The 14528-nt window shown below is 40.5% G+C and overlaps 1 protein-coding gene across 1 annotated transcript in view; it reads right to left on the bottom strand.

Moving 5' to 3' along the window:
- The window catches only part of SH3RF1 (SH3 domain containing ring finger 1), a 189987-nt gene that overhangs the window by 52617 nt on the left and 122842 nt on the right, over nt 1-14528 (bottom strand). Inside the window, exon 4 of the mRNA XM_049771292.1 lies at nt 13874-13969. Coding sequence (XP_049627249.1) covers nt 13874-13969 — 96 coding nt within the window. The remainder of the gene's footprint in view (nt 1-13873; nt 13970-14528) is intronic.

The following is a 14528-nucleotide window of genomic DNA, read 5'->3' as shown; positions in this document are numbered from 1 at the left end:
GTAGCCATATTGGAAAAGACCAGATGAGACTCCACCCGGTATTTACTGGTAACTACCTGCAAGACCCGCCCATTTCTGGGTGGTGTCTTGGGTAGATATTACGTGTATCTTTACCTGCAAGACCCTGCCCATTCCTGGGAGGGGTCTTGGGAAGGTTAGATAAGGCCTTTGACCAAAGGGATTAAGGCAGGGGTCTCAAACTCCTAGCGCAAGCTGTTTGTGGCCCTCCGTACAACATTTTGTGGCCCGCGGCTGGCCTTCAAATATCGCAGTATTCGCAATTATTCATGTACCGCATAATTGCAATAAAAATCGCATTAGTAAGAAAAAATCGCATTAAACATCGCATACCTCGAATTGTTCCGTTCGGGGTATGCAAATGTTTAATGCGATTTTTTGCGATTTTTTCCTTACTAATGCGATTTTTTTATTGCGAATATTCAGTAAGCGAAATCCCTTATGCAGCCCTGACTCACCCCGACTTTGCCTCCTGTGGCCCCCAGGTAAATTGAGTTTGAGACCCCTGGATTAAGGTCTTTGCCAGCATGGAGGTCAGAGGAAAGATGGCTGAAAGAAGTTAAGATGCAGGGCAAGCTAAGGATAGCATGCTTGAATGGTTAAGATTGACCACACAAGTGGTGGATAGGGAATGAATAAAGCTGATACTTCCTGAAGCCTGTCTGAGTGAGTCTGATTCCCACCACGACCACCTGAAGATGATGACCTGCCGGTTAATGGGGGATGGAGCCAAGTGGCCGGGGCCTAAGGACAAAGGCCTCCATCTCCACCATCTAAGCCCATCATAAGGGCTTAATGCAAGAACCAAAGACAGAGAAAAGGGCCTGAGAGGAGAGCAGGGAAGCCAGCCTGGGTTCAGACCCCAGCTCCTCATATTGTTCCTGAGCTTTGCCAGGGATGATCCTTGAGCAAAGTCAAAAGTAAGTCCTAAGTCAAGTTAGTTGTGGTTTGCCCTCCCCCCAAAAAAGAAAGGTGAAATTGATCTTAGCATATTTTACTTAACCCAATCTCATCTAAGATATTATACATATACATATACACACACTTTCAACTTGTAATTATAAAGAACTATTGAAATAGTTATATGCCTTTTATGTCTATCTCTATTTTTTGTTTGCTTGTTTGTTTTGCTTTTGGGCTACACCCAGTGACGCTCAGGAGTTACTCCTGGCTATGCGCTCAGAAATCTCTCCTGGCTTGGGGGACCATATGGGATGCCGGGGATGGAACAGAGGTCCGTCCTGGGTCAGCTGCGTGCAAGGCAAACGCCATGCCACTGCACTATCGCTCTAGCCCTTCTATATTGTTGTTGTTAGTTTTGTTTGGGGGACCATACCTAGCAGTTCTCAGGGATTACTCTTGGCCCCACACTCAGGGATCTGCATTCCTGGTGGGCTTAGGGAATCTAATGGGGTGTTGTCGAGAAAGCAAGCTTGGATCTGCTGCTTGCAAGGTCTTATAAGCTGAGTACTATCTCTCTAGCTCCTGTATATATTTGTAAATATACACATACACACACACACATATATGTATATACTTTGCAGCCCTATGTGTCATATATGTCCCATCACATCTCCATCTAGACCAGTTTCATCATTTCAAGTATTCAGCAGCCACAAGCATGGGATTGTGGGTCAGTTTAAGTATGAAGAAAGGATGCACTTTTAGCTCAGGCAGCTGAAAAAAGGACTAGCAGAGAGAACGACAAAAATTACTGTGGACTTAAAGCTGAAATGCTGAGTCTAGAGTCAGATTGCTGTCCTCTATGTTGAGGTATCTTGGGATAGTGTCGGAGATTCACCCATCCACCCATTCGTCCACAGCTACTGTCTGTCTAGTATGTTCAATGGGAAGGCGCTGCCCATTCTGCAGACCCCGGGCAGAAACAAGTGTGGGCTCAAGTGCTCTGAATCTATGAAGTGTGATATGAAAAGTTCCTTTCACAGTTTACTAAGCAAATCCCAGTTCACCCTGAAAACTGCTTCATTGCTTTGAGCAACTTTACCTTGAGTGTGCTTCCTACTTCTCAAATGTAAAAGGAGTTGGGACTTAATGATCTGCAAAGCTTTATCTCCATGGAAAGTACAAAGTTCTTTCCTAATACAACACAAAAATCCCATCCAGGCTACAGAGATAATGCAAACAGCTAGAATATGTGCTTTGCATGTGTGAACCCTGACTTGATCCTTGGTCCTGCATGGGCCCCAGACAACTACTGAGAGTAACTCCAAAGCACAAAGCTAGAAGTAGTCCCTATGTTCTGCCAGGTGTGGCTCCAAAACAAAACAAAAACAAACAACAACAACAACAAAACCCACCTCACTGAAATCCAAAAATTACAGACCTCTTTTCCCACTCCATTGGGACCAGAATCAAATATAATAGATATTCATAAAAAGTTCATGAGTTACTAGCATAAGCCAGATAGAGTATTGAGGTGGAGTGAAGGGTTCCATAGAGCACATCTCTTTCCCCTAGTTGGGAAATAAAGAGGACTTAGGAAATAGTTGAATTTCTAATAAGAAGTGGAGAAGATGCAGGTTCATGAACTCAGTAGTGGGGTATGGTGTCAATAACTGGAGACGAGGGAACAGGCAGAGTGTATACACCCTCTCAAGAAAAAAGCATTGTGGATGTCACTTGAATTTTGAAGGAAGAATTAGAAATTGGGCCAATACAAAATCATCTCTACTTAAAAATCAAACTACTCAGAAAGCCAATGATAAATGATATGGTGGGGAGGAGGGGTCCTAATATAGGAAGGACAAAGTGAGAAAATGGTAGAAGTAGGAGGGAAAGGAAAAAAGCGATAAGAATCTCAGACTATGAAATAATGGGGAAAATTTCCAAAGACCAATCAGGCAACACTGTGAAAATAAAAGAGGGAGATGAGGCTGGTAAAGAGTGGAAGCTGCGGGGCCGGAGAGATAGCATGGAGGTAAGGTGTTTGCCTTTCATGCAGGAGGTCATCGGTTCGAATCCCGGCGTCCCATATGGTCCTCTGTGCCTGCCAGGAGCAATTTCTGAGCCCGGAGCCAGAAATAACCCCTGAGCACTGCTGGGTGTGACCCAAAAACCACAAAAAAAAAAAAAAAAAAAAAAGTGGAAGCTGCAAGCACAGGTCATTTAGTGACAGAGTCTGAGTCCAGATCTGCTCTACACACACTGAGCATTTTCTGGATGGACTGACATTTGGAAAACCCAGAGTTAGTTAGAGCATCGCGACTCAAGTATGCAAGCACTGACTCTGAGCATGTAGCCCCTAGGGTACCACAAATACAAGTGTGCAAATGTGCAAGCCCTGGACCCAGTATGTGTGACCTACAGTCAAGATAACCACAGAAAGGGAAAAGAAAGAGGAGCAAGAATGCAGTGGTATGGTCAGCTGGGGATGGAAAGTGGGGAAGAGATTAGTAATAGATGTTAGTGAATGTACAAAACAACAAAGAAAAGGTAAGCAAAGGCAGTGAGAGATCAGTCAGGGGCAATTCTAGGAACTGAAATGATCAAAAGCAAAGTGCAAGGAATAAGAAGTAGTCAGGGTCTGGAGCGACAGAAAGTGGGTAAAGTGCTAGCTTTGCACATGACCAGCACATATAGTCACCCAAGTACTACCAGGAGTGATTCCTGAGGGCAGAGCCAGGAGAAACCCCTGAGTATCACCCAGTATGGCCCCAAACAAACAAAAAATAAATAAATAAAATAGAGCAATGAGAGTAGGTAAAGATCCCTTAGAAGGAAGGACATTGGTAGAAGAACTATAACCCAAAGAGAAGGCATACAGCTAGTGTTGCTGTTGAAGTGACTCAAGTCATACATGCTTGGGTGCAGTGCTTGCCAAGGGTCATACATAGCAGTGGGGCTCAAGCACATTTTTGCTATGGAGTTCCTTGGGGACACACAGTTGATTGTGCTGTGCTGGAGATCCCAATAGCAACTGGGATTGTACTAGGCGCATCTGGGCTTCTGCTGGGGATCAAAGTTGCAGTCTCATGCTTGCAGGGCAAGCACTTATGTTTCTGAGCCAAACGCTTATGATTGTGCTGTGTTTCATTTTGTTTGGGACTACATCCAGTTATGTGCAGAGCTTACTCCTGGCTCTGTGCTCAGGGATCACTATTAGCAGGCTCTGGTGACTGAACCCAGGTCAGCCACTAGCAAGGTAAATGTTCTGCCCTATTATACTATCAATCCATCCCCAGCATAAACTGTTTTGTTTTGTTTTGTTTTGTTTTGTTTTGGGGAAGAGACACACCCAGTGACGCTCTGGGGTTACTCCTGGCTATATGCTCAAAAATCGCTCCTGGCTTGGAGGACCATATGGGATGCTGGGGGATCGAACCGCGGTCCATCCTAGGCTAGCGTGTGCAAGGCAGACGCTTTACACCCTGCGCTACTGATCCAGCCCCTTCCAGCAAGCTGATCGTTCTCCTACACAAAAAGGGCAGGAGGAAAGTGAACTGAAATAGATGAAATAAATATGTTCCTAAAGGATGAAAGAGAGACAGGAAGACAACGCTACAGCAAAAGAAGAGAAACAATGAGAATAATACCACTGACACAGAATGTGTAGAAAACTGCTGTAAAGAGGGTGGAAATGCTGTAGCCATGGGTAAGATACGAGGTAGCAATACCCATTTTGATGCAACAGATCTATAATCTAACTTCTATAATCTAATCTACAGGGCTAGAGAGATAAATTAAAAACTGGACTTAGTCCAGTACACTGTAATCAGAAAGGTCAGAGTTCTCTAGGTTGTATATTAGGTTTCTTTCTATTTCAGTGTTTGTTCACCAAGTACACACATAAAGAAATATCCATGAGAGACATTCCAATGATATATTTATTTCTTTTCAAGAAGCTCTAACTAGAGGCAGGAGTACTAAAGAAATATCAGAAAGTAAAAAAATATATAATCTCATTAAATTTATATAAAATAATTTAAATGAGAAATGATACAGATAAAAATTCCACACTGAGCCAAAATCAATTAATGAGCCAGTGGAACATTATTTATCTTCATCTTAGAACTCAAAGAATTTGTGGATAGAGCTGGAGCAATAGTACAGCAAATAGGGCACTTGCCTTGCATGTGACCATCACGGATTCAATTCCCAGTATCCCATGTGGTCTCCAAGCACTGCCACAAGTGACTCCTGAGTGCAGAGCCAGGAGTAATCCCTGAGCATCACCTGATGTGGTCCCCAAACCCCAATCCCCCCCATGGGGGGGCATGGGCTGGAGAGACAACAACAGGCAGGATGCTTGTCTTGCACACAGCTAATATGGGTTTGATCTCTGGAACCCCATATTCCCTCCCGAGCTATGCCAAGAGTGATCCCTCAGCACAGAACCAGAAGCTCTAAGCATAATCAGGTATAGCCAAAACACATACATACAATCTGTGTTATATTCTTTCATGTGTGTGTGTGTGCGTGTGAGCGAGCGAGCGAGCGAGTGAGCGAGTGAGTGAGTGAGTGAGTGAGTGAGTGATACAGAGGTGAAGAGCAGAGTCACATCTAAGGAATCTCAGAAGAATACAGAAAACAGTGACTATAATAACTTTGAACTTGAAGATTTTCCTTCTCTGCACAGAAAAATTTTTGCTCCACACAAGTGCAGCCTAATAAGTACATGGCAATAAACTTTATCCTGGAAGGCAATGTTGGTTTACACACTCAGGAAAAACTCTCCTGGAGTTTCTGTTTCATCAGAGAGAAACTTGTTCCCCACAGACTTCATAATCAAGATGCTTCTGTTTATCCCATTTATATGCTGCACAAGCACACGAGCTCTCAGGAGATCAGAACACTCCTCAGCCTTCTTCATACAATACACAAATTAACACTCACTTAATAAAAATGAACTTATTTTATGTCTTCAAACTTTGGAGTACATACAGCAATGTAGGGAACTACTTAAATATTAAATAGAAAATACTGGAATATAGTTATGTTTTAATGGTGATTCTCTTATAAAGGGCAGTCTCTGATTATAATGATTAGTAAATCACTTCTAGAAATTATCCTGTATAAAGAACTGGAGAAGTTGTTCTTCTTGACAGAAATCAAAATGTTTTGTACATTTCTTAAGCAAATCTTGATAATAGCAATGATTTTGTCCCAGCATTTGGAGCACTAAACTTATGAGCTTGGAGGCTGAGCAGAGCAGAACTTGGGAACAGTGGTGGATCATGGGATACAGACCACAATTCACATCTGTTTGTTCCTAAACAAGACATATAACTTGTTTTTTTTTTTAAAAAAAAAAAGTAGGGAAAAAAAAACCATTTAACTAAATCATAGTTCAGCTACCAGTACGTTTCTTGTAGAGTCATAGAAACTGGTAGTTAATCGGAGCCGGCGTGGTGGCGCTAGAGGTAAGGTGCCTGCCTTGCCTGCGCTAGCCTAGGATGGACCGTGGTTCGATCCCCAGGTGTCCCATATGGTCCCCCAAGCCAGGAGCGACTTCTGAGCACATAGCCAGGAGTAACCCCTGAGCGTCACCAGGTATGGTCCAAAAACAAACAAAAACAAAAACAAACGAACAAAAAGAAACTGGTAGTTAATCATCTACACCCAGAACCAAGCTCTCACCATGTGCCAGGTCTGTAGGGCTTCTACAAACTGAGCACTGCAGAAGTTCAAAGGGAGAGGAGGAGTTGTTAAATTGGATTTCTGCAGAGGGAATTAGGGAATGCAATGATAGCTTTCCCTGAGATTCTAAAGAAAGGGTGGGCTTTCTCTTGATAAATGCACTAAGAAATATCCCAGGTGAGTCACAAAGCAGCAATTCTAAGGCACGTTTTCCAGGAATGATCAGTAGGCCACCCTAGTAAGAGCCAGGGTATGTGTTGAGCAGAGTCACTCTGAAGAATCTGAGTGTTCCTTGGGGAAACACTGTGGCATCAGACACCATTGCATCATTATTCTTGGCCTCTGATTAAGGCTTTACAGGAAATCTGTGTTTTTATGTTCTATAAAACTAACCAGAGTCCCGGAAACTGTCCAACCATGCAGTAAGAACTCAATAAACATTAACCAATCTTCAGCATCTCAGCTGCCCGAATGTTGTCCTAATGGAACTCAAAAGGAAACTCTTAAGTTTGAAAGTGGCTGTTGAATAATAGATGTGCACAAGCCACCCAAAACTCAGTTCCTCACCTAACAATGGAGAAGGAGAAGGGGACATTCAAGTTGTCTCTGGACATATATCTTAGTAGCTGTTCCTAGAGTTCAAAGGAGGCCTGTCTCTGCCCTTGAAAATTCAGAAGTCAGAGCTGAATGTTCCTTTTTATCATTAGGCAGAGCAAGAGGCAAGCAAGACAGCTGATAACATGAAGAAGATAAGAAGACTATACCTGTACCATGAGACAGACTCCACCATGCTAAAAAAAAAAAAAAAAAAGCTACTCAGAAGTAGATGTCCCAGTATACAATGTACTCAAAATGAGAGATTAAAAAGTTTGATGTGAAGAAATGAAGTAATTATCCTATACTGATTTATCAACTGTATCTAAAATTCAAGTGTAAAAATTAATTTCCTGGAGCCGGAGCAGTGGCACTAGAGGTAAAATATCTGCCTTGCAAGCACTAGCTTAGAATTGACCATGGTTTGATCTCCTGGGGTCCCATATGGTCCCCCCAAGCCAAGAGCTATTTCTGAGCGCATAGCCAGAAGTAATTCCAGAGCGTCAAATGGGTATGGCAAAACAAAACAACAACAACAACATAATTGATTTCCTTCAGAACAAAAGGGCAAACTGAGATGCTAAGCAACATAAATTTCTACAATTCTTGTAGAAAAAATAGTTTCAATCAGCTGAACATGATTTAATTTTAAGGCAAAAGAATATACGCAAAATACAAATAAGTGGCTCTTGTTCAATCCACCCTGATTATTAAATCAAAGACTATTATTTTGGTCCTCAGCTCTCATTACTCCCTGTGGTCCTTCCCCACCCCGAGTCATTCCCCCTCTCATTATTCTCTCAAGCAGAGACTTGATGTCGCTATTCTTAGCTTTCCATGGACCATCTTGGCAATTCCAAACCTCTTAATTTTCTCAACCTTCATTTCCAATGTATTGAAAAACAGACAAAAATCTCCCACTTTCCAAACTCCATAAAAGGAGAGACTCTACTCACAGTCGAGGCCTCTGGTATTCTCTGCGATCCAATCCACAGAGAGGGTTTACCACTGGCAAGGCTGTGACCATCTTATTCCTGACCCTGGAAACATCTCCCAAGATGTGCCATGCGATTGATACTAAACACTGAGAATAACAAAGAATATCTCAGTCCAGTTCCTGCTTAAATATGTGCTGCTGATTAAATGTTACAAAACTCAGCAGTTACATTTTTAAAAAAAATAGGATCCTTGGGGCTGGAATGATGGCACAGCTGTAGGGCATTTGCCTTGCACACAGCTGACCTGAGTTCAATTCCCGGCATTCCATATGGTCCCCCATGCCTGCCAGGGGTGATTTCTGAGTGCAGGGCCAGGAGTAACCCGATTGCTGCTGGGTGTGGCCCCAAAACAAACAAACAAAACAAAAAACAAACAAAAAGGATCTTTAACAATAAAGCTAACCTACATTTCTCAAATGAAATCAAAGGAATAATCTCAAGAAGGTGAAAATTTATCTCAAAAATATCAGTTTTCTCTATATTAGAGTTAAATAATCCAGAGTCTTCAAGAGCTAATCCATGGGATAGATTATCTTTATTTCAATAGGGGTTGGGGGGGCAGGGAGAGATATCCCAAGTTTAAGACAACTAAACAAACACAAAATCTCACTATGATCACATGGAGTCCTTCTGATATTAGGAAAGTAACTTCTTGACTTAACACCAGGATTGATCAGTGACATACATATATGCCACTCATATTTTATTACCTACCTTAAGGTAGGTAATAAAATAATCATCAGCTTGAATGTAAAAGTTGGCAGCATCTAAAAAGCCATTCATTTTGGTTTAGAGTCTTTTTTTTCTAATGGTTCTTGAGTAGCTCTTTCATTCATTCAAACAATATTTGAGTCTTCATGGACAGGCATTATTCAAGGGCTTTAGGAGACTGAGGTCAGAAAAGAAAAAAAGGCTGGCCTTGGGGAGCTCATATTCTAATGGGGACCAAGGGCTAGGAGACAATAACCTCACAGAGTTAAAATTTCTGAGAAGAAACAGTAACAATGTTAGTACCCCTAGAACTAACGGTCCCTGCAGTTAGAGAAATAACTACATGAGAACTATCATAACAATGTGAATAAATGAGGGAAGTGGAAAGTCTATCTAGAGTACAGGTGGGGGTGGGGTAGAGGGAGATTGGGAACATTGGTGGTGGGAATGTTGCACTGGTGACGGGGGGGGGGTGTTCTTTACATGACTGAAACCCAACTACAATCATATTTGTAATCAAGGTGTTTAAATAAAGATATTGATGATGATGATGATAATAATAATAATAATAATAATAATAATAATAATAAAACTAATAGTCCCTATGAGGTTCCTTCTTTGAGAAGACAAGTTTCAGAGTGACAAAAATTTTTTGTAGTTGAGCTGAGATTTAGATGCTGGATATGTGGGTTCAGAATTCAAGTTTTCTGCACGAGGACCACATGGTACTGTGCGTGAACAAGAGGAAGAGGAAGAATTTCTTTTGCTATGGGGTGAGGGAAAGTATCGGAAGTAGTGAGAGTTGAGCAAAGCTCTAAAGAATGTGAGATGTAAATCTTCTTTTTGACAATGACTCAAGAGTAAGAATCTAGTAAGCCATGCCAATACCATGTCTGCTGTACATGAGAAATACTTGTTTTTAAACTATTTACAGTGGAGAAGCAAATTGATGGATATTGTTGTTGCTGAATAATCATGGTAAGTGATATCGAAGACTAGGAGCCAAAATTCAATGATAGCATAATGTTTTTTTAATTTATCACAAGGCTACAATTCTCAACAGTGTTTGAAAAACACCCTCCATCCTGTATTTGGCACTCATTTTATACAAGCTTTTTGCTATCCTTGTCCAGACAACAGCTAAAGCTGATGAACTGACTCCAAATCAATGAAGTTTGTAGAAACTGGTATATTCTGAAGAAAGAAAGAAGCAGGTTGCAGTTTTCTTTAGAACTGCATTAGGTCAGGGCCAGAGAGATAACACAGTGGTAGGGCATTTGCCTTGCATGTGGCCTATCAGGGAAGATTTCTGAGTGCAAAGACAGAAGTAAACCACTAAGCACCGCTGGGTGTGGCCCAACAACCAATAAAAAAAAAACAAAAACAACAACAACAAAAACTACATTCAGTCCATGGCAAATACTTTGATCTAAACCCTGACATAGCCTCTTTTAGAATTCCCTGGACTTCCTGACTTCTCTAAGAAACTCTGACTTCTACTACTCTGTGGCATGCTCAAGTCTAGAAAGATCCTGTCCAAAACAAAATAGAATACATACTCTCTATGGCTTGACTACAGAGACGGGGCTGACATGAGACTCTCTAAGAGGAAATTGTGAATGAAATCAAGCAAGATAACTGTAATCCTAAAATCTTGAACAAAGACACCAAAGAACTATGCATGAGCCCCTCTAGATGCCCATTCTTGCCCCTACTCACTCCACATTATTTTCAAATTGATAAAATCCAAAAACAGAAAAAAGAATATTAAAAGCAGCATGATCAAAAAAGGAACTTCCATTTAAATGAAAGCCCTTAAAATATACAGCAGATCTATCAAATGAGATGCTACAAGTCAGAAGAGCATTGAAGGATATAGCAGAAATACTTAATGAAATGAAACAGGAATCTTTTATCCAGCTAGATTACATTCAGATTTAAAGCAAGGATACAGAGCTTCATGGATAGGCAACAACTCGAGAACTTTATAGCCTTGAAACCAGTTTTGCAAGAATCGTCCCAAGAGCTCCTTTAAAGAATAGAAGAAATTGCACAACATGTGGCATTGAGTATGACACTCACTAGTGGTGCATATGGTTGTCCTCTATTAGACTAAGAAAGGTTAAAAACATAAAACAATCAAGCATCACAAATTGACTTGTTATTTTCTGATAATTCTATTTGTATTCCTCTAAGTTTTATTGGAACAAGTAATGTGAAATAAACTTATTATATGCCTATTAAGGGAGCAGGCGGGGAGGTGGGAGGGAACCTGGGGATATTGGTGGAGGGAAGGAAACACTGGTGGTGAGATCGATGTGGGAGCACAGTCTCCCAGAAATAACTCTTTTATGAACAACTTTGTAAATCATGGTGTCTCAATAAATATTCCTGAAAAGAAGGGGAGACCCAGTTTTTTTTTTTTATTATTACTACAGCTGCCTATTCCTTATTGGAGACTGCCTTCTATGACAGTCTGTACTTTATTTAAATCTCTGAATTTTTGGTGGGTTGCTACTGAAATCTGCCTCCACTTTCTTCTCCTAAAGGCTAAACCCAGGTGTCACTAAACTCCAGATGTTTGCTCCCCACCAGAAACTTCAATTTTATGGCTAGACATCAAAGAAATCTTTGGTTTCCTAAGGATAGATGATTTGTTTACCTTGTTTCAACTGGCAAAATTCTAGTTCAAATGGGGAAAATACGTGCTTGAAAGAAAAGAAACAAAGAATGAAAATTCTTTCCATTTGGGCAGAAGTTTATCTTTCCAAGTGAAGTCAGAGTAAATAATCCTCAGGATTTGAGTGACTCTAAGTGACTCTGGATTTGGCATGGGTGGGGTTTGTTTTTTTTTGCTTAATCGTGCAATTCTACACCTGCCCAATAACAAAAATAAATCAATGCTTTTCCATGCCTCACGAACCAAGTATTGGCATGTAATATTGATAAAGCCTAACAAGTAAAGGCAGGCTTTCATTACTAAACTTGTGAGTACAGCACCCAGGCTCTTCGAAATATCTATTCAAATACTTGGAAGTGCTTGTAATTTTCCATGACCCACAGTTAGAATATAGAACTAATAAACAAAAAAGAGCTGCCTGAAAGTTGAGTTAGTTTTTCTGTTGTTTACTTTCAAAGGAAGAAAGAAAAAACCTTCAATAAACAGGAACATCTGAAAGGCATGGATAAGATTCAAGGCCTGTACATGGTTTGAATTACTTTTCCTTGGATATACGGTAGTCAAACTGATTTTTTGTGAAAACTTTGGCAATCTCATCGTCTATGAAGGAAATTGAATGCTGGCTACAATGGCACGATTTGTCATTTTAATTTTCTGAATCACGCCTAAACAAATGCTTTAGACAGAAAGATGGAAAAATACATCATGGTAGGGGGCTTTTTTGGGGGGTGGATCAGGCCCTATAGTGGTATTCCCATTAAGGAAGATAGAATCTGAGGCTCCCAAGGAAAAAGTACAAACCCAGAGCTCCCACATACAGTGTGCATCCCAGCCTTCGAACAATCTCCCCAGCTCTCGGCTGGTTTGCTTTTTCTTCTATAGATTTGATATAAATGTTGTGGCATTAACAATATCACCTTCAAACTTAAAAACAGTTATGTGCTTTTTCTCTTATGGTTTTAAAGATGTTCTTCTATTCATAAAAATGCACCGTTATGATTTTCAGCTAGTCCCTATTTATTCACTATCACCTACTAAGACCTCATTCACCCCATCCAAAGGCTTTTGGAGACCTTGTCTGCCTATCAGGGTTAGGTTTCATTCTTTGAAAAAGCCTTCAGTTTGGTTTCCAGACTTACTAAAGACCATGAAAGTTATTGATCTGTAATGTAATACAGGCCTACTATAAATGATAAATTTCTAGCTTATATTTAATTTCTGCTATTTCTTAGAGTAATAGTTATATTAGTTTATTTTTTAAGAAGACTTCCATGAATTGGGCCAGAACTTTGGCGCAAGCGATAGGGCACACACTAACCTTGCACACACTAACCTAGGACAGAGAGCAGTTCGATCCCCCAGTGTCCCATATAGTAGTCCCCCAAGAAAGGAGCGATTTCTGAGCGCATAATCAGAAGTAACCCCTGAGCGTCACGAGGTGTGGCCCAAAAAACAAACAAACAAACAAACACAAGAAGTCTTCTATGAATTTTAAATCTATCTAAGGAAACAGAGGTTTGTTTGTTTTTTGGGGCCGGCAGCGCTCAAGGGTTATTCCTAGTTTTATGCTCACAAGTCGCTCCTGGCAGGCTTGGGGAACCCTATGGTAGCATATGGGATCAAACCAGGGTTAGTTCTGGGTTGCTGCGTTCAAAGCCAATGCCCTACCACTGAGCTATCACTCTGGCCCCAGGAAACAGACTTTTAAAGAGAAGAGGACTGGGATGAGACAAATGAGCCTTCCTTTGATACTGATTTAATGTCTAAAAGTCACCATTCTGGTTCTGATGATAAAAAAGGAAGAGAAGGAAAGAAACAAGTAAACAAATAGACACAATCAGGTCTCATCTTTCTCCCACCACTTTTTTTTTTTATTCCAAGACTGGGAAACAGAAGAGAATTCTTAGGAACAGTAGAGACATTGATATGCATGAGATCATTTAAGGCAGGAATACTTTGATAGGAAGACAGAATTTCATAGTCTTCAGCCACTAGAGACTTTTAATTCACTCAATCATCTGGAACAGGACAAAACCTGTTGTGGTCTGGAGACTTTTAAAAAAAAAACTCTAGATAAACTGGACTTTCATCTTTGCCCATTCTCCACTTTTACTATGTCAGAATTGACATACAACTAGTTTAAGGTCTACCACACAATTTGCGGGCTATACCTATTAAACATTGATTGTAAGGATGTCTTCACATGCAAATAGCAAAATTAAGATATAGTTAGAGTAAAAAACATGACTTAACAAGTTCCTACAGATTTATTTACCTCAACATAGGAGATTGGAAATATTCCTATTTTATCTGCCAGCATTCCTTCAGCCCAGTTCTCATCCACTCTTCTGATCACCGTCAGAACATCATCCTACAGAAATAGTAAACATTAGTCTACCTGATTCCATTAAGATTGTTGAAGTTTTTTTTTTAAATAAAGAGAATCAATATTTGAGCATAATAAATAAAAATATTAAGGCAAATCTTTAGTACATGAATCCACTGTTGTCCTGAACTAAATCAATGGTTCGCAAACTTATTTGATCTACCATCCTCTTTGAGGACAAAAAAATTACTCAGCAGCCACCTGGTGAATAAACATAAATCCCCTGCCTCCAACCGCACCAACAGCACCTCTGCCCACTGGTTGCCCACTGGTTGGGCCAGTGCTCCCTTCCACCAGGGGGCAATATGGAACACTTTGGGAAACCCAAATAAATAGCAATTGCCACTTAACTTGATGCTCTTTCAGACCATCGTAAAATTATGAACCTTTTCTGAACAAGGAGGTGTTAATCTTATTTTTCTTAGATCCATAAACTGACATTTCAAGTGATACAATTCCAGTCAGGCTCTGTTCAGTTTCTTTCTAATAGTATATCAAATATTCCCGTATATTTAGTTTTTCTTTGGAAAACAAATTGAAACCC

Source organism: Suncus etruscus, chromosome 4 (assembly GCF_024139225.1).
Source record: "Suncus etruscus isolate mSunEtr1 chromosome 4, mSunEtr1.pri.cur, whole genome shotgun sequence".
Taxonomy (NCBI): domain Eukaryota; kingdom Metazoa; phylum Chordata; class Mammalia; order Eulipotyphla; family Soricidae; genus Suncus; species Suncus etruscus.
Note: the sequence above shows the minus strand (reverse complement) of the source record. Positions and strands in the feature narration are given on the sequence as shown.